The following is a 25,979-nucleotide window of genomic DNA, read 5'->3' as shown; positions in this document are numbered from 1 at the left end:
AGGTTATGTTCTTGGAAGACGGGAGCGCGTCCTAGTACTGAGAGGAAGTTCTTGCTTTAGGATTCTATGCTAAATCACTCTGTTCTGTGCTTTACCCCTCTGAAGTGTAAATGCTGTTACAAAACAAGGTCACATGATTGTGAGCTTTAACTTGGTCATGTCAGTAAAGGGCTGCGAGTCTTGGGTCATACTGCTGCATAAAAAGGCAAGGAGAACTGTACTGACAGAAAGAACCAGAACAGCATTTATGTCCATGTTCTGTTTCACAGAACGTTTTTACATTATTGTGGACATAAAGGAACATTTTCAGAATGTCTTAGGAGTGTTCTGTTTATTCTCTAACTTTCCTTTGATTTAACCCAGTCATTAGATTACCAAAACTTTACTGAAGGCTAAAGAGAAAGACATGTTCTAGTCATCTGAACCAATACTGGGAGCCAGGAACTACACCATTGTAATCACAGTTCTGACACCAACTCCCTTTGTGGAATCAACCTAGTCACCTATCCTCTCTGCCTCAGTTTCCCCCTGTAAAACAGCAATATCTCGTCCCATTCTCACCCACACAGAGGAGCACTGAGAAGATCAGACAGTGCTTGTAAAGCACAGCATTTTCCCCTCCTCCTGAGCAAAAAGGATGAAAAGCACTTTTATAAATGTCCTGCATTAGTATGTGGGACAAAAACAAAATCACCTAATTCAAAATAAAACACCTTCATGAGCCAAATAAATAAAGAGAATGAATGTCGGATGAAGATACAAATTGGCTTAAAAAAAACCTGACAACTCACCATATAGAAAGTATTTAATAATAAACCTCCTGTTGCATGTAAAGACCAATATTAATGGCAATTTTGGCATGAGACACACCTGGACAAATGCCAAATCAAAGCCAGCAGTTATGACAGAGAGGATGACTAATGCCAGATCTAAAGCAAGACATGTTTTCATATGGCCGTTATATTTCTTTGAACGAGAAGTCCCAGCTAATGTCAGTTTTTCCATCAGCTTTGTTTTACCCAACCAGCATAAGTGCATGGAGTTTTGGATTTCCTAACAATAACCTGCTTTGCAGCTAAAATGAGTAGCTAGGACCATCTAAATAGCCTAATACAAGTAAATGGAGGGATGGTTATATATCAGTTCCCAAAATCTTGGAAAGATTTTGCAGGCACAGTTCCAATAGTTTCGTAAATTTATGGCAGGAGAACAGAATGTGAAGCAGGTTGGCATGTTGCTGACAACACATTGAGCATTTGCTATGATTCGTTACCTCAGCCTTGAGGAGCTGTTCAAAGGTCTAATAAAAACTACTCAAGATCTGGTTTGGAAACCAGCATAATGAGAAAGAACGAGAGGTGTCAAATCCGCCCTAACTTCCTTGTTATCTTTATTAAGCTAGCACCCAAATGTCCCTTTTGGCAAGAAGCTCCATTGTGCTAGGCACCGTACAAAGAAATGGACAGTCTTAGTCCCTTGCCCCCATCTTCACACACACCCCTTACATATAGAAATGACCTGGAGGGGGACAGAATACAACATACCAACTGAGTGGTCAAGGAAATGATGATAATACCTACCACTTATACAGTGATTTTCGTTAGTTGATCTTAAACCAGGAATCTTGTCAGGTCTAGTTTTGTGTGTATTTTAAAACATCTACATCCAATCCCAGCCTAAATTTTAATTACTAAAAACCTTGCCATCATTTATCTTTTTTTTTGTATTTAACAAATACAAGAGGTTTTCTATTTTCCTTAAAAATTAATACGGTTTTCTGTTGGATTCTCCCTCCCTGAACCACCCGCAAAAATTTTTCTTTTTTCTTTTTTTTTTTTTTTACAGCTTACATTTAATATCAATGGAATATCATTTAGTCTGACTTGGGTATTTCCTGAAAGCAATCCTACATTTGATAGTCCTCCAATAAGATATACAACCCCTGCTTGCCATGAATTTCCCATTTGGGAAAGAATAAGTGGGTGGGGAAAGTTCATAAAATTTGCTGTGCTGGTGTCATATGATATCTGATGTGTGGGTATAAGCACTAACATTCTGTATAGTTCCTCTCTCTCAAATAGACTCTTGGGACCTGATCCTGAGGACTACTAACACCTGCAGCTCTCACCGACTTCATCCAGCTTTCTGTCCATCCCAAATTGATTATGGGTGGAAAATGGGATTCCATCGTTTGGACCCCAGACACACCCAAATGAAGGCCAATGCCTGAAAATCCAACCCTTAAAGAATGGTTTGAACAAATGATTTTCATTACTTTTTGTTTTAACATGATGGAGGAAAAATCATGCAGCATCTGGTGCAAGAACAAAACATGTAAAACAAACAGAATCAACCTCAGTCTTCCTATCATAGTCACAGTGTCTTTTTTTTTTTAAACTACAAAATACTCAATCATGTGAATCGTTAACGAGAGCAAGCAATGTGATCATATTTCTGTAAGCCTTGTGCTCTCTTTGGACTCAGGGAGACCCTGGAGGCAACACTAGGCAGTTGTGTTTACATCGCTTGGGAGGCAGAGAGAGCTCAAAGGCCCTGTCTATGTCCAGCAGTTTCCATAAAGATTCTCCTTTACCTTCATTACAATGGACTCTTGTCTCTCCTCTACCACGAAGGACACTAGTCCCTTGTCATGTTGCATCTTAATGTAGGCCCCAGTTCTGCATTAGGATCTGCTAGTATGGGTCTCTACAACTTCATGCACTGTCACTGACTTGCCATGATGTAGGATCAGGAAAATTTAAGCTCTTAGGATATGGAGTGAAATCCTGGTCCCCTTGAAGTTGAAGTCAATATCAATGGCAGAATTCCCCTTCAGTGGAGCCAGGATTTCACCCATGGTCTTTTATTGGTCTGTAAAGCACAAGGAAAAGAAAAACTGAAAAGCTTACAGCCAGCTACAGGAAAACACCACACAAATGTGCAAGCACAAGATGTTGTGTCACACGTACAGGGTGACCTGCACTTCAGACTCCTTTTAGTCTCTCTCAGATGACAGGCTTGGCTTCCTGCACCTTACTCTGGGTGGAACCCCAGGGTCCAACCCTCAGACTAGATCTCCTGTCTGTGGCTCCCTACCCTGTTAACACAACAGGTCCAACTCCATTAGACACTTGTCAGCCCTTTTGCTCTGTGGGCCAGTGATCAGCACACTGCTTACAGCAACTCAAAACCACCACCATCCAAACAAAGCAATATTCATTCACTCCCCCAAGGTACAAAGCAGGTACAGCAAAGGGTAACATCAAAAAAACAAGTCTCTACATGCATATACCTCCTTACCTACAACTTTCCTTGCAAACTTAGGTACACTTTATCTAGCCTGGCTAACCCCCATCTGTGACTAGGAGAAGCAGACTACCCTGCTGACAGCATGCTCCCCCTGTCTCTTGTGTGTCTCCCTGCCAGCCTGTCAGCTATTGCGGAAACATCCTCAGCAGTCTCTTGCCACTCACTCAAACCCCAACCTTTTCTGAGGCCAGGGTCTTCTAATGGTTGGTAACCTCCTTTTCATTCTAGACTTCGTCTTGAAAAGAGTCAATGGTTCCCAACCTGCCTGGTGCCAGGTAGAGGGCATGCACCAAGCAACAGTTGCCTCATTGTTTCCTCCAAGACTCTTATCTGTGTCCTTGTTTTACCTCTCCTGCTTGGTTCCAATGCCACAAAAAGCACCCAGAGGCATACATCTTACTCATTTCCCAGTTTGTCACACCACACCAAACCTTCTGCGGGAATAGCCACACTGGAAGAGCTCATGACTGGAGGAGTTTGAAGGAGAGGGAGGGTGCTTAACTCAAACGGACCGGGAAGCTATCCAAGCACAAAAGGACAACATGGTGTGGGTAAGAAGACACGAAGCAGAGAGTGAAAGAGATAAAGGGAGGTGCTAGAAAACTAGGCTTAAAAGGAATCCAAGGAGGAAGTTGGACAGTGACTTCATCATAGACAACCTGAGGAAGTCAGGGAAAGGATGAGGATACAGGGATATGCTCAGGGCAGCAGTAGTTGAAGAACTGAATAGACTATACCATATACAGACACTTGGCTCATTTCATTTAGATCAGACAGGAGATTATATCAAGCTTTTTAGAGCAGCACTCTGGCATACCGAATGAAAGCACTTTGTGAGGGACTTTGTTGTTTGATACGTGTTGGGGGGGGGGGGGTTTGGGAACCCTCCTGTTTCACAACAATTCCCCTGCAAACATGAGGGAGTCTTCCTGAACCAGCACAACTTTCAACTAGCTAATACCAAAACCCCTGGCTCAAATACCAAGCCGCTGGGAAGAAACAAGTTTTAGATTCAGATGAACTGTTCTGGATGAGACTGTGGTCTCAGACATAATATACCAGCTATTCTGGCACACCCTCAGAAAAGCATGAATAAGCAGCCTCTCCTAATTGATGTGAAGATCCTGGAGTGGGTAAGTAACTGCATAACAGTTTCATAAATGCCTTCTAAAAATACCGAAAGCAAAAAAGAACTCAGACACAACCGCTGGCCATTACCAGCCGTGGCTACATGCTCAAGGAATTTAATGCTTTTTGACCTATCTTCTACGTTTTCTATCTTGCCTGGAGAATGGACCGATAAATTGGAAGACTTCAATGCAGTAGCTGCTGGAGACCAATATGCTGTCATTTGTACTTGGAACCATTAGTTAGATTATTAGATCATGGAACCACTGGATTTAAAAAGTTTGGGAAGTGGTTGATATAGAGAAACTAGCTAGCAAAAGGGATCCCTATTTGACCGCTTAGCTACAGCTTATTAATTACAAAAAGGTCCAGTGTTTAAAAAAAAATTGTCTAAAATTTCCTTTATATTAAGCCATCAAATCTAACTCCCTGACAAAGACATCTTTGAATGTAAGCTTGATAGATGTAAAGGCTGTTAACTCTGACTCCAACCGTCTACTAATGTGTTTCTTTGCTTCTATACTGTGGATGAAATGCACCCCCATACTGAGGTGCAACACAAGGCTCATGCACAATTTAAGTCCCAGTTCAGCTACATATAGGCTTTATGCTGGCCTTCTGCACAAGGCAGAATTTCACCCTGCGTTATGGCCTAGGAAAGAAAATATCTTTTTAGTTTTTAAGACACAGAGTAAAAGTACAAATTATTCTAAAATAAATCAAATGACTATAAAGTCAGAAGGGCTGGTTCTGCACCCATACTGCTGTACATTGAGTGACTGGTGAAACGGAGCCATATCTGCTGACGTGGACTGACAAAAACACACCCTTGTCCTCTGTGAAGAACCACTAACCCAGGAACTTATCCTTGCAACAAAGCCCGTTGCCAATTGTGCCCACATATCTATTCAGGGGACACCATCACAGGGCCTAATAACATCAGCCACACTATCAGAGGCTCGTTCACCTGCACATCCACCAATGTGATATATGCCATCATGTGCCAGCAATGCCCCTCTGCCATTTACATTGGTCAAACTGGACAGTCTCTACGTAAAAGAATAAATGGACACAAATCAGATGTCAAGAATTATAACATTCACAAACCAGTCGGAGAACACTTCAATCTCTCTGGTCACGCAATCACAGACATGAAGGTCGCTATCTTAAAACAAAAAAACTTCAAATCCAGACTCCAGCGAGAAACTGCTGAATTGGAATTCATTTGCAAATTGGATACTATTAATTTAGGCTTAAATAGAGACTGGGAGTGGCTAAGTCATTATGCAAGGTAGCCTATTTCCCCTTGTTTTTTCCTACCCCCCCCCCCAGATGTTCTGGTTTAACTTGGATTTAAACTTGGAGAGTGGTCAGTTTGGATGAGCTATTACCAGCAGGAGAGTAAGTTTGTGTGTGTATGGGGTGGGGGGGTGTGAGAAAACTTGGATTTGTGCTGGAAATGGCCCACCTTGATTATCATGCACATTGTAGGGAGAGTGGTCACTTTGGATGAGCTATTACCAGCAGGAGAGTGAGTTTGTGTGTGTGGTTTTTGGGAGGCGGGTGAGGGGGTGAGAGAACCTGGATTTGTGCAGGAAATGGCCCAACTTGATTATCATGCACATTGTGTAAAGAGTTGTCACTTTGGATGGGCTATCACCAGCAGGAGAGTGAATTTGTGTGGGGGGGCGCGGAGGGTGAGAAAACCTGGATTTGTGCTGGAAATGGCCCAACCTGATGATCACTTTAGATAAGCTATTACCAGCAGGACAGAGGGGTGGGAGGAGGTATTGTTTCATATTCTCTGTGTGTATATAAAGTCTGCTGCAGTTTCCACGGTATGCATCCGATGAAGTGAGCTGTAGCTCATGAAAGCTCATGCTCAAATAAATTGGTTAGTCTCTAAGGTGCCACAAGTACTCCTTTTCTTTTCACAATGCAACACCATTAGCAAGGGAGCATTTTAAACCAGACAACTTGTGTCCCTGTTCTATAACATACCAGATAACGAATTTCTGTAAATGCCTTTGAGTTCATGTTACTGGATCTGGTTCCTCTGTTTTAGTGACGAATGCATCTGTAAAGGCAAGGATATATCCTTTGTATCTGTTGTGTAATTCATGGGCAACGTCCACGGGAAGGTGCAAATCCACCTGCATGCTCACCTAGGCCCCCCAAGCAATGGAAGTGGTGTGATTAACCCACATAAAGAGGAAGACTGGATGAGAGGCAGGCTGTTCAAGAGATCTGCAGCCTTATGCAGCATGGAGCTCTTACAGCTCGAGAGTAGAGTAATGGTGCAATCAGAGAAAAGCAGCAGCGCCATCTCTGCATGGATCTCCCATGCTCTCAGTAAGAAGGGTCGGTGATTAAATCCAAGGGTCTCAATTCATTGTATATATCAGACAGATTCCCTCATCTTTGGGTCACTATGAACAACACCCTCTCCCCGCACACATCTAAACCTCCGTGTGCCATAAACACATTTGTGCTAAACAGAGATGCAGTGACAAGCCAATTTCCAAAGTGACAATCTCATCTGCATTACTAATTCCCATTCTAATTCAGAATATTCCTTATCCAGGCACATGCAGAAATAAAACATTCCCTTTTAAATGCTTTTCATTCACTGAAAAGTATCCAGCACTGTGCAATGTTCATTACACTTACTCTAATTCCTGCACTATCCTATTTCAATCTCTCCCATTACTGAACATCTTCCATGTTTTAATTCTCATGGCATTAGATTTGCTGCTCCAAACTACCACTTTATGAACTCCAGAATGAAAGAGAGATTAATTACTACATCAGATTTTTTAAGTGAGAGAAAAAACCTCCATTAAGAGCCTACAGGAATTCAAAGGTTAAGATCTTAATTCCACAAGTCAAGCACTATACAGTTAAAGTGCCAATGACAGCTTTAAAGTTACTGTCACTGTGTGGCCTCACACACGCCGGGTTATCATCTTTCGTGTGTATTTATTCTTTTCTTGCAAAGTAACTGCGTAATGCAGGCTTACAGCAAGGGTAGGCTTCCCTGCAGCATTCATTCCCCAGCCCAAACTCACCCTCAGGGCTCTCCTTCTGAAATCCCCTGGCTTCCTGCTCCTCCTCCTTATATCCTCCCAATTACATCTTTAGCCCAGTGATTACCACCCAGGTGCTCATAATCCCCCAACAGAAAGGTTGACTGCCTCCAGTTTGGCCTGCAACCTTCTTGAGACTGCAGCAATGTCAGTGGTCGGGGGGTGCCAATAGTACCCGGTCACAATTCGCGAAATGAGCAAGCTCTCTCACAGGATTAGGGTAAAGTGTAGGGAATCTCAGAGGAGCACTGGACCCTAGAGATGCATGCAAATTAGAGACTCTACATTACATGGATGGATGTTCCCTCAGACCTGCCAGCCAAGCTCCAGTTATGGCATAGATTCATGACTTCCTTTAGATAGAGGAGAACATTTGAGTCCAGACAGTCCCATGAATTCCTGAGTCCCAAAGCCTTCATTTATAGTGATGTGCTCCTGGGTGGTACCCACTGAGGGCCTTGCAGTTTGTTTTAACATTCATCCACCATCTCCTTTATACATTTTGCTGAGCCATGGGCTAAAGGGAGAAAGACTGGGAATACGCCTCAGAGGAAACAAGATCCTCATTAAATCTAATCATGTGCAGGAAGGATGCAACAGAAGCCCTGTGACCATCAATAAGTGCACTGTGTTATTAATACTGAGCATTTATATAGCAGTACTTTACAACCCCTGTGAATAGGCAGCAAGACCTACAGATATTGTGGCTTCATGCTTACCATCCACAGCTATGCTACTGCTTAGAAACCATACAGAAGGAGAAAACATTCCAGCAGGAGCTCAAGGATGCAAACACTGATACCATCTAAAAACATGAAGTGAAGAGAGACTGTAGAATCTCCCTGTCTTCAATTCTTGCTGGGAGCTTCTTGATGACAACAGCTAGTCAAGACCTTTCCAAAACAGAAGAAAGCAAACACTGTTGGCGTTCTGCTTGTTTCTCAACAGTTATTGGCAAACTGTAGGGAACAAAACCTTGGATCTGTATATGATGTTTGTTTTCCATACCAGACATTCTGACACTGTCAACTGACCAAGACTACCAAAAACCATGTCTGAGCTTGAGGATATAGAGAAGTTTATGCAACTCATTGATGAGCATGATGGAATGCCAGGCAGAACCTCTGCAGGCACCATTTACATACAGTATCCCTTTCTAAGATCAAATGGAATCAAACAAGATTGTGCTCTGGCATGGAGTCTCTTTGGACTTTTCTTTGCAGTGATAACTGAGGAAGCCACCAGAAATCTGTATTGAATTTCTAAGATCTGGCAAGTTATTTCACCTGGAAAGATTGAAAGCCTCCTCAGAAGTAACGGAGCAAACTTCTTTATTGAACACAGGCTGGACAGTCTCTAATTCAAAACCCATTGAGGCAGCTGAAAACTATAAATTTACCCTCAGTCTGAAGAAAGTTACGGTGAAGTCCTGTGTAAGGCTGCACCTGGAAAAGAACGTGTAAGATCAGTCCTACTATAGCACTAAGGTAATGGATTTTGCTGAACTTGAAGGAACTTTGACAAACACTGTCCCATTTGACTTTGAAATTGTAGCCCAAGTTACAAAGAGGCAAGTCCTGGTGACAGTACAGTGCCATACTGAGTCTAGAACAGGGGTGGGCAAACTTTTTGGGCCAAGGGCCACATCTGGGTGGGGAAATTGTACGCAGGGCTGGGGCAGGGGGTTGGGGTGCGGGAGAGAGCGCGGGGTATAGGAGGGGGCTCAGAGAAGGGGGTTGGGGTGCAGGAGGGGTGCGGACTGCAGGAGGGAGCTCAGGGCAGGGAGTTGGGATGCAGGAGTGGTGTGAGGTGCCGACAGGGGACTTAGAACAGGGAGTTGGGGGACAGGGGGGGTTCGGACTCTGGCCCGGTGCCACTTACCTGTGCCGGCTCTGGCCCCACACAGCGCCACTCCGGGAAGCAGCCGGCACCACATCCGTGTGTGGTCCCTGCGGGGAGGGGGCCACAGGGCTCCGAGCACTGCCCTTGCTGCGCCTCCAGGTACCTCCCCCGAAGCTTCCACTGGCTGCGGTTCCCCATTCCCAGCCAATGTGAGCTGCTGGGGGCGGTGCCTGGAGGCAAGGGCAACGCACAGAGCCCTCTGTGTCCCCCTCCCCCCCAGGGCCGCGGTGCCGGCCGCTTTCCGGAGCGACACGGGGTCTGTGGCACCAAAGGGGGCAGTCCCACAGGCCGGATCCAAAGCCCTGAGAGGCCAGATCTGGCCCGCGGGACGCAGTTTGCCCACTCCTGGTCTAGAACAATGATACTCTGACTGAGACTCACGAGCCACAAGTAGCTCTTTAACGTATCTCCTGTAGCTCTTTGCAGCACATGGTATTAAAATACTGCGTGATTTAATTATTAACCAATCTAACTTATTAACCAAATCAGGTTAATTTGTTAATAACCAATTGCAGGAGATAAAATAATATCTGGTCATATTATATTATATATTTACACACACACACACACACACACACACACACACACACACAGAAAGAGAAAATGAGATTTATATATAGTAAATGAAACAATGAACTGACACTACTGTGGATCTTTTGAGTAATATTAATCACTAATTTGGCTCCTGAACTGCTGAGGTTTGAGTATCACTGGTCTGGGACTAGCATTATATATAGCACACAAATGGCCAAAGTCCATGTTTGCCATTTTAAAAGTAATTTCTTCTTTCCTGTACGAATGTATAACAGACAAGTTAGCACTGGTGCATCAAAGAACTGGAATATTTTAATCAACAACATTGAGTTATTATACATACGAAGCAGTAAGATAACATCACGAAAAAGGAGGTTTGGCAAAGAGGTTGAACAAAGCATTTTGAAGCACTGCTTATTAAAAAAACAGCTTTTCCGCACGAGGCATGTCCTCCACAATGTGTCATATAGTATATACTGTGTGACACTTCATATCACAATGTGAGACACTATAGCAACCAACTAATCAGTTTGGCAAGTTTGGCTCCTGAACAATCATCTGGAGCAGAGAGATTTGAAGCCATATGTAAACGTCAAAAAGCAAGGGAATTTCTGCATGCAGAGAGAAAAGATGACAGAGATTTCGACCAAAATCTCCTGCCTAACCTAACCTGTAAATCAAGAACCGAACCCTGCCCTATAACAGCCCAAGTAATATCTTGCTAAAATCCAGTTTTTCAGACCGACGACAGGCAGGTTTGACAAGAAACAGTACAAAGCTCAACTTATTTATGCAGTCTTGTTGGAAGAGCTATAATGAAAACCGAGCAACACCTTTCTGTTCTGTTGTATTTCTTTAGCCAAACAGTATGTCCTGAATCATTCTGTGTTATCATCTCATATAATGGAAGACTTTACAGCAACACATATTCAAAGTGGGACAGAGTTACAACTGCTTTAGGGAAACCTGATTTTGAATTTTCCTGACCTTTGTGCAGTTATAACATCAAGCCCAATGTTCTACCAATAATGTAGCTTTTGACTTAGAAAAGAACATTTTTTTTCCAGTTAGAAGTTTGGTATGATGAATAACCTCTCCTCTCAGCGTAAGACTACAGAGAATGAATTCATTATCCATTTTATACACTCATTAACATGTCAGACAATCATTATTTACCAATTTAAGCGTGCACAAATTTAATTACATTTCTCCAGAACATATGAAACTTTCTAATATCGAGAAGGCGCTTTCTCAACCACTCTCTCCCCTCCCCCCTAATCAAAGCAAAAGATACTTTCCTCATTCAAGGCTACTGAAGCTCAAAGGGTGCTTTTGAACAGTAGGTTTATAGCACACTTGCTGCCTTAAAACAGACTGTACCAAAGTTCTACTATATTTGTATCCTGTGTTAGGAAACAGATTATACCTTATGGGTTTTGGAAGGATTTCTTACTTTTTTTTTTTAAATCTCATTGTCTTTCAGAAACAATATTGTTTTTAATTAGAATTCATCACTGAAAATGGAATGTTCTAAAGTTGGAAATATCAACTTCAAAAGCATTCCTCAATGAGGGCGCTATCCTGCCAAGTGCTAAACACACCTGTCCCAGACTAGCAAAGCACTGAAGCACGTGCTTAAGTGCATGAGAGGTCTTCCTCATGTGCTCAGAGTTAAGAGTTACGTATATGCTTAAGTGCTTTGCTGGATCAGGGAAAGAGTGCTCAGCACATTGTAGAATCTGGCCCTAAGGCCACGATCCAGCAAAATACTTAAGCACAAATGTAACTTTAAACCTGTGACTAGTCTCGCTAAGGCAATGTACTACTCACGTGCTTAAAGTTAAGCACATGTTTAAGTCTTTTGATGAACTGGGATCTGATCCACCCATGGGCTTAGGCAACAACTTCTCCTGGTGCCGGTGGGTGCTCAAACTCCTCCCCCGACCCCACCCTGCCCCCACTCACGGGGAGCACTCACAGAGTCAGCGCCTCTGCCCGTGGGGTCTGACCCAGCAAAGACTTTAAGTGCTTACTAAAATTTTAAGCAGGTGTTTAAATCCCATTCGTTTCAATGAGACTTAAGCAGGTGCTTAAAATACTTTGTTGAACTGGGGCAATTCAGACGAATTGTATTAGAATAGCAAATTATAAGTGCTATCCAAAAGACAAATGCTTAAGGGGAAAAATCAATATTGTTGTTTTTAAATAGACATTCAAATACAATACACACACCTCTAGAACATTCAAGTTGCTATTAAAACCTCCAGAGAATGGGCAATGTTTAATTTGTAGTCACCTCCATAAATTTTAAGTTGAAATTCTGGTCTTGACCTAACCAGAAAACAAAACAGAGCCTGTTACTACGAACTTAGATAAAATTCAGTCAAGTTGTCCAGATGGTTTTCATTCCACGGAAAGCACAGAGTCAGCAGTTTGCAGAGCATGGCATTTTCTAAACATGCAAAATAAAGGAGAAGACAATACACAAATGTAAACGCTGAGCATGTTCTATTTTTTTGCCCCCAACAGAATTGCAATACAGTCAATACAATCTTGCATTTCTTAGCATGTTCCTTCTACCACCCAGGCTGCTCTGCCGTTATGAGTCCAACCGAACACTGAAGTGCACACAGTTCCTAAAAGCATTATATAGAGAGAGCAACTACCAATTAATTTTCCATTTCCAAGTCCCAGAAGTCCAAGCATTTCTTACTACATTAAGCAAAACCATGCAGCAAGGGAAATAAATAAACAAACTTCAGATTGAGTTTGTAAACCCCAGTACTTACAGCATCAGGCTCTGGGTTTGGTAACCCTTACTCAAGGAAAGCTCCCATGTAAAGACAAAACTCTTCTTGATCAAGTAAGGGGTGAAAGTAAGGCAGTACGGGCCGGTACAGTGTACCAGTAACAGTGGCCACCAGTACTGGCCCCTACCGCCTTTGCGCCCCCTGACACTGAAGCAATGAGGCGGCAAAGGACCCTGCTTAAAGTGCTGCCGCGGCAGAGCTTTATCGTCGTTTCCCCTTTTGCCCCCTACCAGCCTGCCCACATGGGGGGTGGGCAAAAGGAGCAGGTGCCCCAGGACTGGCGATTTAAAAGGGCCCGGGCCTCCAACCGGAGCCCTGGGCCCTTTAAATCGCCACTGGACTCCCAGGTGGCGAGGGCCAGGCAGCATTGAAGGCCTGGCTGGATGACACTGAGCCCACCCCCCCCCCACCCCTTCTGCCCCACCCCTTTTGGGAGTAGGGGCGGAAAACGGCCCCATACCAGTAAGTTTTCAATTTTACTTTCACCCCTGGCTTCAGGGCTGGGATTTCAAAAGAGCTAAAAAGGTACACACTGACAAAATACAGCCATTGAGAAAAGGAGAACAAAGAAAGCCAGTGCAATTGTATAAACTGAGCTGTTTTATCAACAGCTTATTTCTCAACAGAAAGCCAAGGAAGTGTGAGCCTTCATGAAGAGGCGGGCGGGGGAGTACTGGTCAGATAATGACGTGAATGCAAGTACCTCAGCAGAGCACTCAATTCACATTGAGAGATACCTGAAAATCTGATTAGAAAGGCCAGCAAGACAAGAGCTATAACAAAACATTCTCACGGATACAGTGTATATTTTACCATTTTACTTAAACCACGTTAAAACATTTTACAGCAGTCGGGCAATAGCTACAAGAAAGCAAAAGGGAAAGAACAATAGTATTTGTTCCCTTCAGTCTAAACCTGCACATCTCTCTCCTCCCTCCCATCCCGTAAAGCCACAACTATTTCACATTTGGGGGCAATGTATACCTTCAAGACAGCGGCACTGCTATGGGTGCCCACATGGCCCCGCAGTATGCCAACATTTTTATGGCTGATTTAGAACAACGCTTCCTCAGCTCTCGTCCCATAACGCCCCTACTCTACTAGCGCTACATTGATGACATCTTCATCTGGACCCATGGAAAAGCAGCCCTTGAGGAATTCCACCATGATTTCAACAATTTCCATCCCACCATCAACCTCAGCCTGGACCAGTCCACACAAGAGATCCACTTCCTGGACACTACAGTGCTAATAAGCGATGGTCACATAAATACCACTCTCTACCGGAAACCTACTTACCTACACGCCTCCAGCTTTCAGCCAGACCACACCACACGATCCATTGTTTGCAGCCAAGCTCTAAGACAGAGCTGCATTTGCTCCAACCCCTCAGACAGAGACAAACACCTACAAGATCTCTAGCAAGCGTTCTTACAACTACAATACCCACCTGCTGAAGTGAAGAAACAGACTCACAGAGCCAGAAGAGTACCCAGAAGTTACCTACTACAAGACAGGCCCAACAAACAAAGTAACAGAACGCCACTCGCCATCACCTTCAGCCCCCAACTGAAACCTCTCCAGTGCATCATCAAGGATCTACAACCTATCCTGAAGGAAGACCCATCACTCTCACAGATCTTGGGAGACAGGCCGGTTCTTGCTTACAGACAACCCCCCAACCTGAAGCAAATACTCACCAGCAACCACACACCACACAACAAAAACACTAACCCAGGAACCTATCCTTGCAACTAAGCCCGTTGCCAACTCTGTCTACATGTCTGTTCAAGGGACACCATCATACGACCTAATCACATCAGCCACACTATCAGAGGCTTGTTCACCTGCACATCTACCAATGTGATATATGCCATCATGTGCCAGCAATGCCCCTCTGCCATGTACATTGGCCAAACCGGACAGTCTCTATGTAAAAGAATAAATGGACACAAATCAGACGTCAAGAATTATAACATTCAAAAACCAGTCGGAGAACACTTCAACCTCCCTGGACACTCGATTACAGACCTATAAGTCGCAATTATTCAACAAAAAAACCCTTCAAAAACAGACTCCAATGAGAAACTGCAGAACTGGAATTAATTTGCAAACTGGACACCATTAAATTAGGGTTGAATAAAGACTGGAAGTGGATGAGTCATTACACAAACTAAAAACTATTTCCCCATGCTAATTTTCTCCCTATTGTTACTTACACCTCCTTGTCAACTGTTTGAAATGGCCATCCTGATTATCACTACAAAAGTTTTTTTTCCTTCTGCTGATAATAGCCCACCTTAATTGATTACTTGCTAGAGTTGGTATGGCAACCCCTATTTTTTCATGTTCTGCGTGTGTGCGCGCGCGCGTCTTCCTACTGTATTTTCCACTGCATGCATCTGATGAAGTGGGCGTTAGCCCACGAAAGCTTATGCTCAAATAAGGTGCCACAAGTCTTCCTTGTTATTTTTAGAAGAGAAACTGATTATCAAAATAGTCTGTAAATAGAGAGGAGATTTTAGGAAGTCATGGAGGCAATTTTGTTCATTTCAGCTTCAACTTTAACTTTGCATTTCAGCTAGCCAGAATGACAGAGCCAAGGCTGTGTCACGCAGATTATCTCATGGAAGACCATATATTTATGTGGTACTGACAGCAGGAATCAAACACAGGATCTTGAAGAATGACTCTCTCTCTACACCTCACCATGACAATGGCAATGAAACAGGCATGCAAGGGTGCAACTCTTCCGGGGGGGGGAGGGGGGGAGAAGACACATCACAGGCATTTTCAATGGAAGCCTCTTGGGTCACAGCCTTCCAGAGTTAGGGCACAATGCAAGAGCTATCTTCTTGCACCTCCCTTCATTGAGACTAGTCTGCAATGCCACACCCAGGAACAACAAAACAAAAGTATGTTGTTAAGTGAAATGGCACAAAATGGAAAGAGGGACAAAATACCAGCCTGGATTTGCAAACAGCCTTGTTTTTGGCCCATATCTACCAAAACAGTTTCCAAAAGGAAGTGTGTGAGAGTCTGAAGCTGAAGGTGCTGAAGTGAATGGGGCACAAAACCAGTCTCTGAGGATCCCCCATAATTAACTATGACTGATTCAATTAAATATATTGAACCGACCACAACAAATTTAGAATCACAAGACGGTTGGATCTGTTTCCCTGTTGGTCTACTGATAGATTCAGTTAACACTGCACTGGAAGGTTCAAGTGAAGCTAAAGATCATTTGATCAACAATATCAAACCCAAGTCACTGGAGGTTTAACTAAATTAGAACTTACACCATGCCAGACTCAATGCAACAGAGGTCACATCACCCATGTTTGCCACTGCAGAATTGATGTGGCTTGCAGCAAAGCCAGACTGAAACATCTCAGAAAAAGACTCTGTCAAGGGGACTGACAGATCACAGCTGCTCTGGAACAACTCTCATAAGCGAAAGGTAAATAGTCGACACTGTGACAATTAAAAGGATCATCCACAAGACAGGTCTCCTTTAGCAAGCGGTAATTGCTGCCTCCTTAGAATGACAGGGAACTCTACCGGAAAGTGGGGAACATGAATAGCTACAGTCATATACAGGGAGGTAGGTCTCCTTGTTTCACTGTGCCTGTAGGTACACAAGGGGTGACAAGGAGCAGCCTTCCTATGCTTTCAAATGCAGACCTATGCACGAATGACAATCTTGTTTTTAAAATGGGACTTAAGTGGTGCATAGGGCCAATATTATGTTGGCCTTCTGCAGTGGAGTGACTTGCATCTGTTATGAACAGAATCCAAACTTTGGATTGTTATAGCTTATTAATACAAAAGCCTACCTAAAATAACATCGTTACCAGGCTTACTTCAGCACACCCAGCATCTTTGTTTCATGCACCTTCATATTGTTTGTTTCATGCACCTTCATATTGTTTGATGTACATGAAAAATGGAAGGTCATTGCTCTGTACCAACAGTGTATACTATGTATCTTTACAGTGATTCAGAATGAATGGCTCTGACAATACAGCTTCTAATGTAAAATAAACTGCCTCTCTACAGCGATGACTCAAAGCCCACTGAAGTCAACGGGAGCCCTTTCATCAACTGCAATGAGCTACAGATCAGGCTCTATGTACAATGTTAATGCATTCACTGCCACACTATCTAGGCTGCATCCCAGTATCCAGACACCAGCTTATCACTGGCACAATAGCTTTACAATTGAATTGAAATTGTAACTTCAACAAGCAGAATCAAACAAATCAGTATACCAATTTCCAAATGATGTTCTATAGCAACCAATGCTCTTTACACCCACACGTCAAGCATGAATTTGTGTAAATTACAAAAATCTTATTTCAAGAGCCTCTCATGCTTCAATCTCATCTTTGTAATGTAATGGCTGCAACTCAACAGAAATAATCCACTCACATATGGGCATTCTCAGCCTCTTTTATTCTATCAAACTCTCCGGCATTCCATGTCACTTAAAATGAAGTCCTCTCAAAGAGGAGATTCACACCCCTTCACCAGCTTCTAGATCTTCTTGCCTCTCTTGATGGCTTCTGAATTTATGAGCACCATGCTGGAAAGACCCTTTGATTGCCCAATACGGAGTGTGTCAAAACCACACCTCCTCTAAAGCAACTTACCTTCCCCTCTGTCGCAATTCAGGCATCTTGGCTCTTATATACTTGGGCAAACTCGACTCTCCAATATCTGAATTCTTATTTCAAGAGCGAACCCAGAATTCGCAGCATCTCCTAGATAACATCCTCAACATTTTGGACAATTGTCTTTTTTGTAACAGACAGTCATAGTAGTTTAAGATCAGAAGGGACTACCGGATCATTTAGTCTGACCACTACCAACCCACCCCACAACCAACAACCCAGCTCACTAAACCCAACAACCAAAATATTATAGCTCACTGGAGACTAAACTATTATGTGCCACAGGCAGAGAACAGGAGGGACGAGGTGCATCAACGCCCAAGGCAATAGCAAGGAACTGATTAAGTGCGATATACCCAGGTAATTCTGGCAAGTGACCAGCATTCCGTGCTACAAAGAAAGAAGAAAAAACCCCAAGGTCCCAGCCAATCTGACCTGGGGAAAAACTGTACTGCAAAGGGATCTTATTGTGAAGTAATATCCTTTTGACTCACTAGTTAATTCAGAAATGGAAGCACTGCTTCATTCTTAAGACTCTTCTTGTGCATAAGAAGTCTCTGTGACCATTACAATAATTTTTCTTGGTATTACTTACGTGCATTCTGGTAGCCCCTAGGATTAGGGCCTCCTTCTGCTGTGAGCTATACAGATAAACAACAAAGACAACTCTCCTTGCTTACAGTCTAGGTGCTGGGCAGGTGAATAAAATGGACAGGTGGGAAGATGAGGGAATAAAATGAACAGTTACACAACACACTGGTTAGCTTGAATTCCAAAGCCACCGTGCACAAGTTTAACAAATAGAAGCAGTAGCTTAGTGGATGAATACCTTGATTTTTATTGCAGCTCTGCAAAAGACATCAAACAGCAGCCTCCACTTTACAACAAAAAACACCCAGCAACTGTTCCTAACAACGCCAATGTCTTCACCAGATTAACTGACACCTGGGACATGCCCCTAGTATGGCTGAGGTTTTGGGAAAGGCAAATCCCCTAGTCTGAATGAATAAAGAATGCAAGTATGCCCTCTAGAGTGAGCAGAAATCCAAATAAAATAATTGTGACATCTTCAGAGAATCACACTGCTGGGCTACTGTGTTCCCACTGATCTCCTGTGAGTTGAAAGCTGCAAATGAGCAGCCCAAAAAGACAGCTTTTTAGCTCTTCTGTACAATCCAGCGTCCTCTTGCTGGAATTCCACATCTCAGCATCATCCTGCTTCACATTCAAAAGCTCTCACAGGTTATATCTCTGTGTGATTAGGGCAGGCTGAACTTTTCAAACAACAAAAGAGTGGGGGTGGTATTATTTTCTGTTTTGATTTTTTACTGTATATTGCATTAAACTACGCTTCAAGGCGATTTGCTTTGGAAATATTCCTTGTAAAAATGCTCCTCCCTCACTTAAAAACAAAAAATCTTCAAAGTCTCAGGTTGAGCCAGGCTCTGCTGCTTCAGCCATTGCCTTCCCATTTAAAACACCACAATCTCCTCCCTAGCTGGAAACACCAGCAACTCCTATGCCCCTTCTTCCTATCCTCCTGACCCCATGAACCTGAATGACCCCAGCTCCGACTGCAGTCTTCCTGCCCTGAAACAGCTCCCTGTTTACTTTGGTTCCACCCCAACTCCCACTGTGTGCTTCCCCGTCCTCCCCCAAACAGGGAATCACAACAGTTACCATTCCTATGTGAGTTTACAACAGCAAGCACAACAGGGTTCCAGGTCTTGGGTGAACCCTTTAGGTGCTACTATAATACTGTCAAACAGTAAATAATAATTATTCATTTCCTACTCCACTGCCTCCTTAATCCAGAACACTCCAATGGGTCCTATTTCTTTATTTCAGCTGCATTCCTCCACTTGAGTGGCTCCCATTTCTACCTACCCTCTCAGATCCAAAACTCCCCAATATCCCTGCCAGAACTCTATTGTACTTCACTAGATTTCAACTATTTGTGCAGCAACGTGCATTGTTATAGGCTACCAGGTAAAAGCTGCCTCAGCATCCCAAGTCTCATTGGCGAGCTTTGATCGACTGACACCCGAACAGACAGGAATTTTTGACTACTCCCCAGAGATATGAATGGCACCTAGGGAGCCATCAAAGCCTAAAACAGACCTGTCCTTGAATGACACCAAGCCAAACAGAAGCCTGACAGTGTTTTGTCAGCAAGGTTTTCCTGCACACAAAAATGGCGCATTTGCACATGTAAAGCCCCTTTCTCTAAATCTGCACATACAAATAGGGTTTCTGTGTGTGTATAAACTATCATTTTTGTGTGAGTGCGCACACACACACAAAAAACAACAAAACCAAACCTGTGCATGCACATTTGCATACAAGTTAAGAGTTGCTACAGGTGCCTTTGAACGTTTGGCCCAACACAATCCTTCTTCCTGACCCATACATCTTCATTTCTCTCCTTCTGTGCTACTTATTAACCCTGTAATTAAGTCTAATTCTGTGGAGTGATTGGTGATAAAGGGCCAAATTCCCCAGCATGCTCTGGCTGATGTACATGATCAGAGCTGTGCAAAGTAGCCATAAAGACAACCTAAATAGCTGGTTAAACCAGATTTGTGGCTGCTTTGTGTCACCAGAGCATACTGTAAACCTGGCCCATGGATATTAGGATACGCTTTACAAAACCGGGACCTGATCCTGCAATCCCTACTCAGGGAGCAGCCTCATTGACTTGAATGCAACTGCTCATGTGAGCAAGGATTATTTATGTGGAATATGGTTTGCAGGCTCAACCCTTTAAATTGTATCTTATAGTACCATACTGTCTTTGATACTCTTTTTTTCCCCCTGAAAGAGTTGTTTGTTTTTTCTCAGTGTTATTTTCCCAGCACAATGTATTACAGAATGCACTTACATGAACTCCTCTTTGTCCTCCATTGTCTAGTTATACTGTACAAACAAAATCTTCACGGGAATGGAGTTTTTTTTTTAAAAAAAATCTTACTGTTAAAGGCTGTTAATTGCAGTATTAAAATATTAATGTGAACTCCTAGGATAAACTTCTATTCTCCTTTATATGGTATTAAATGTAACAGTTATCACCTCACACATTTCTGTTGGTTCGTGCTTGAAGAAATAATTCTGTATGGCAGCCACACATTTCTGTCCCTCATCCTGCCAGATCAATCTACAGAGTGGCTTCTAGTGAGGAGGGGGAAAAAAAAAACCTATAGAGGGTTTCTGTATAATCAGTTATCAATGAAGACAAATACAAACTACTGGACTCGGGGTTGAATCTTTGGCAGAAAGATGGTTAGAAAGATGCAACTATGACAGAACAAGTTACAGTACAGATGTCATTTGTTCAATAAAATATGAACTAGAGGTAACACTTAAGCTATTAAAGACAGTTAGTGATAATATTAAAAGGCAGTTGAACTCCTGTGGCATCTAGCAATACACATGAGAATGTTCTATTACAAGGGTGGCCAACCTGAGCAGGAGCCAGAATTTACCAATGTGCATTGCCAAAGAGCCACAGTAACACAACAGCAGCCCCCCCAGTCAGCTCCCCCCCACCTCACCCCAGTGTCTCCCACCCGCCAGCAGCACCGAATCCTCCATCCCTGCACCTCCTGCCTGCCGCAATCAGCAGTTCTGTGGTGTACAGGAGGATTGGGAGGGAAGGAGGAGCAAGGGTGTGGCAAACTCAGCAGAAGGGGCGGAGCCTTTGGGGGAAGGGGTGGAGCGGGGCATGGGGCTGGGGCAGAGCCAGGGGTTGAGCAGTGAGCACTCCCCCCCGGGCACACTGGAAAGTTGGCGTCTGTAGCTCCAGCCCCAAAGTTGGCCCCTATGCAAGGAGCTGCATATTATCTTCTGAAGAGCCGCATGTGGCTCTGGAGCCACAGGTTGGCCACCCCTGTTCTATTAGTTCCTACACCTAGCAGTACTATTACGGTGAAAGGAACAAAGCTCATATTGATGATAAATATAGCTCCTTAGAAGATATAGTGCCTTTCATCCTGAGAGATCCTAAAGCGTTCAGCAAAGGCGAGTTATTTATAAGCTCAGAATCTGATTCTCTCATGGAGTCCCAGAGACATCAGTAGGTTGTGGCTGTGGAGCCCTTTGCAGGGTTGGGGTCTGTGCACGTAAAAGAAATCACTTCCCCACTGAATGAAGACATCTCTGGGTGGAGATCACTTCCCAACACTGGGGTGGGTCAAAAGGTGAAATTCTGGCCATGGATGCATGGGCAAAGCCCTACTATTCCAAAGACACCTTGGAATCTTTAATGCCATCACAGAGCAGACAGGCCGTTGGACTGTAGGGAGTTGTCTGAATGACACCTAACACAGTAAACTGCATAAAACTCATTTTATCTACCTCAAAAGGATAACAGGCTGAGCTGGCCCTGCCAGGATCCCTGTCTTTGATTCCAGGGAGCCTACATATTTCAAACCAGATGCTTAGATCAGTAACCCATAACCTTCTATGGATATATGCAAACCAAGCAATAGTATGCTATGAATACATATTAATGCAGAACGAAATGTTTTCGGTTTACTTGCATTGCTCCTATACTACAAACATAAAATGGAAGCCGTAACAGTATGCATGCAATTCATTACCCTGTAACTGTTCCGGTTTTACTGCATGGACCAGTGAGAAAAGTCCTTAGTCAAGTATAATAATAAATAATAATAATATAATGCAAGGAGACAGGTTTCCATGTAAAATTAACTCTGTTACAGCACCCAATCATGCAGCCTTATTATGACACAACTACTTCAGTCAGCATGAGTTTTAGTAAACAAAGATAATAGAATCAGGCCATTGCTTTGCACGTTAAAACATCTGAGAATCTAAAATAGGAAAACCACCACCTATGGACAAAGTGCTGACAGAACTTGTCTGGAGCTCCCTAATTTTCCTTCTAGCATTAAAATGTCAAACTGGTAATTAAAGATTGTCCTGAGTCAACATGCAAAGTAAGCGTTTTGGAATTAAAACAAAAACAAAACCTGAAAATGACTGGCTCATTTTTTGTTTGTTTTTTTAAATGTGAAAGGGGGGTTGCTTTGAAATGCAGAGACAAATGTAACATTTTCCAAAAATATTTATATTCAAACTGTCCTATTCAAAACCTATAGGTTTCTTTCTACATTATTCACACCCAGAGAGAAAGTATATTTTGAACAAAAATGCTCTACAAATCTCTAACTTTTCCTATTAAAGATTTAATTACAGGGTGTGATAAGAAGTGACATTTACATGTCAAATAACATACCTGAAAGTCTCTATTAGTCTTCCCCTTCCCAGCATCTATTTGGATTCCAGTCAAGCAACAACATCATGAAATCGACCAGGTTCTTGCCAATTTCACAGCACCCAACAGGCTTCTGCCCAGAGTTTTGTCAGCATGCTGCCAAGGAACCTTTAAGCAAAGCAGCACACTAGCGCGGTCTGTGTGTATACTGCACAGGGCGTCAGTTTACGGTCAGTCACATTTAGAAGGTTTTGTTCACAACCCAAAGGGGAATGTTTGTTTTTTTAAAATGAAAACTTAGATTCTGCACAAGTTGTTAGTAACCTATGTTATTCAGGTTGCATAGTCAGGCACTCAAAAATTAGGAAATGTCAGGTTTACAGCGGCCTCCGCAACCGTAATTCTGCCCACTTGTGCATTGATCTTGGACACTAAATGATGCAAGGATCTGTGGGAAAAAAACAGTATGTGAACATTAATTAAAGACTATTTTTTCTTACATAATACATATACCCCGCCTGTTTCTCTTCCCCACTAGCTCCTCTGGCAGCTGCCAGGTGTGGCAGGGGTGTCAGCCTGGTCTGAGAATATTTTGTCATTAATTTGGCAGGCTGTCTGAGAAATGCAAGTGAGAGAAATGAAATGGTGATCTTCAAAAGTTACGTCACAGTAAAAGCTGAACTGAATTTCATGGGATAAAGAAAAGGCACTTTTGTATCCCAAGGGTGTCCTCCATGCCGATTATCAAAGGGCTGCAGCAAACAATGAAGGTATGAGAACTTCGCAGAGAGAAGATCACAAGAATCTTTTACAATGGAAAATGTTACCTAAATAGAAGAGTCACCACCAGTTCCCTATATAGGAAATATTTTGGATAGTTTAGCTTTCCCCACATTTTCATATAAGAGTCATCCCAATTACAATCACTCACCTTTGTAAATCATTTTGAGATCTACTGAAGAAAAGCACTATATAAAGCTAGATATAGTATTATTATTCAGGTACATTTATTTCCACTGTGTTTTCAAAAAAATAAAGCCACTTTCAGGTACTGTCATCATCTGTGGCTAGAGTTCTCTCTGTCGTGAAGTGAATTTGAAGTGCAGAATAAACATCAGATAATTTTACTCACTCACAAAAATGTTATGGGAGGGATCTTCAAAGATATACTGCACTGGCCTAACTCTGCTCCCACTGAAATCAATGAGACCACAGTTACTCCAACGCTTAGTGCCTTTGAAAATTTTGCCCTACATGTTGTGTTTTACTTTACTTAAAAATATGCTAATGTTGATCTTCTAGAGAAGGAAAAACCTTTCAGAAACTGTTTTAAAATTTGTTTCTCTAAGATACATTTTTTTTTATAACATTGAGACTCTGTTCCTGGATGTAAGCAAGCACATGTGACCTGTTCTAAATAAAGGATATTTTCCACTTCTTGCACAACTGGAACGATATAAACAGTCTGAACAAACTGCACTGCAGAATTCAACGTGAATATAAAACCCTTGAATAAGATCCTTAAATAGCAGTAATCTGAAAAAAGAACAAACACAATATTGAAAATCGTAATGTAATCGAGTTTAAATCTAAATCACACTGCAAAATTAATTTACAAAATTAGATTTTATCATATGCATAATAAAGAACTTATAACAATCCAGTTTAGTTTCAGAATTAGTATTCTCTGCAAAAATATGTGCACCAAGGATTTTCCTCCCCCAATTAGATACTACCCTTGCTAATATACAGTGTTCTAAGAGTAGGAAAACTAATTTAACCAGTCAATCTCAAACTTTGAGAGCAGCACAAGAGGACATAAAAATAAGTGAAGATCTGAATGCTGGCTAGATCTGAGGTACTGATTTACATTAGTGAAATACATGTAGCTAACATATCTGTAGCACTGAATATCTGGAGTTATGATAATTTTATATAAACTTGGGTAATTCAATAAATTAAATCTCAAAGTTATTACTGATAAAATAAGCATACGCTTCTTTTAAAAAATTACCATGCAAACAGAGTTTTTCTTAACTTTTTCCACTTAAAATACAAATTTCGTAACAGGATCATTCCTGGGATATTAAATTTAAGCTGAAAATCATCAGCAGTGCAGTAGCATAAACGGTAAAAAAAATTAGCTTCAAATTCTTGCTGAATGCAGGTTTTGTAAAACTGAAATTGTCAGCTACAATAGTTGACAATTTGCAGGCCTCCACTGTATCAAGCATATAAGCCAAATGGGTTTATATTCCTGGGTGGCAAAAGGAGAAAGCCAATGGACCAACCCAACCAATTTTCACTGTTCCTAGCTCATCTGTATTAACAGTAAACTTAGTCCATCAAACAAAGTGAGCCAATTTAAATGAGCCTCCAGGTGAAAGCAAAGGGTCAAATCTGCCTTCAGTAGTGCATGTGTAATGCTCACTGAAAGGGTTTGCATACGTGCTAGGGAGGGCAGGATTTCATCTTACATTCTGCAGTCTAGTAATAAATAACATAAAGGTATTAAAAAGCCTTGTCATATTGATTTAGTCACATATCCCAGTTCTCTCTCACACCTAAAAATGACTATGCAAAAACTGTGGTGCCTGTAAGAACCGTTTAGTTTTCAAAGGCTTAAGAACATAAGAATGGCTATACTGGGTCAGACTAAATGTCCATCCAGCCCAGTATCCTGTCTGCCGACAGCGGTCAATGCCAGGTGCCCCAGATGGAATGAACTTAACAGGTAATGATCTAGTGATCTCTCTCCTGCCATCCATCTCCACCCGCTGACAAACAGAGGCTAGGGACACTATTCCTTACCCATCCTGACTAATAGCCATTAATGGACTTAACTGGATAAATTCATGGAGGTTCTCTTTTAAACCCTGTTATAGTCCTAGCCTTCACAACCTCCTCAGGCAAGGAGTTCCACAGGTTGACTGTGCGCTAAGTGAAGAATTTCCTTTTATTTGTTTTAAACCTGCTGCCCATTAATTTCATTTGGTAGCCCGTAGTTCTTATATTATGGGAACAAGTAAATAACGATTTTTCCTTATTCACTTTCTCCACACCGCTCATGATTTTATATACCTCTATCATATCCCCCCTTAGTCTCCTCTTTTCCAATCTTAAACTCAACCACAACAAATTCCAGAGAATCCTTAAGCATGTCTAGCACTTCCCAGTCTGAGAGGCTAAATTCTCACGGGCCCCTTAGGACTTTAGGTTGGAATCACTGTATCTTAGCCCAGCATAGTATTTTCAGTCCTTGTTACTGGGCCTTTTTGCTGGACTTACATTTTTCATTGGC

The 25,979-nt window shown here is 42.4% G+C and overlaps 1 protein-coding gene across 7 annotated transcripts in view; it reads right to left on the bottom strand.

Annotated features, from left to right (window-relative positions):
• Positions 1–25,979, bottom strand: part of MITF (melanocyte inducing transcription factor) — a 245,109-nt gene that overhangs the window by 141,041 nt on the left and 78,089 nt on the right. Inside the window, exon 1 of one of the 7 annotated variants that reach the window (XM_048859193.2) lies at positions 22,700–22,793. The exons of the other annotated variants lie outside the window; for them this stretch is intronic. Coding sequence (XP_048715150.1) covers positions 22,700–22,734 — 35 coding nt within the window. The 5' untranslated portion in view covers positions 22,735–22,793. Of the gene's footprint in view, positions 1–22,699; positions 22,794–25,979 lie in introns of those variants that run through there. 7 annotated transcript variants of the gene reach the window in all.

The sequence above is a fragment of the Caretta caretta genome, chromosome 7, assembly GCF_965140235.1.
Source record: "Caretta caretta isolate rCarCar2 chromosome 7, rCarCar1.hap1, whole genome shotgun sequence".
NCBI classification, from domain to species: Eukaryota; Metazoa; Chordata; order Testudines; family Cheloniidae; genus Caretta; species Caretta caretta.
This window is presented reverse-complemented; position numbering and strand designations above follow the sequence as displayed.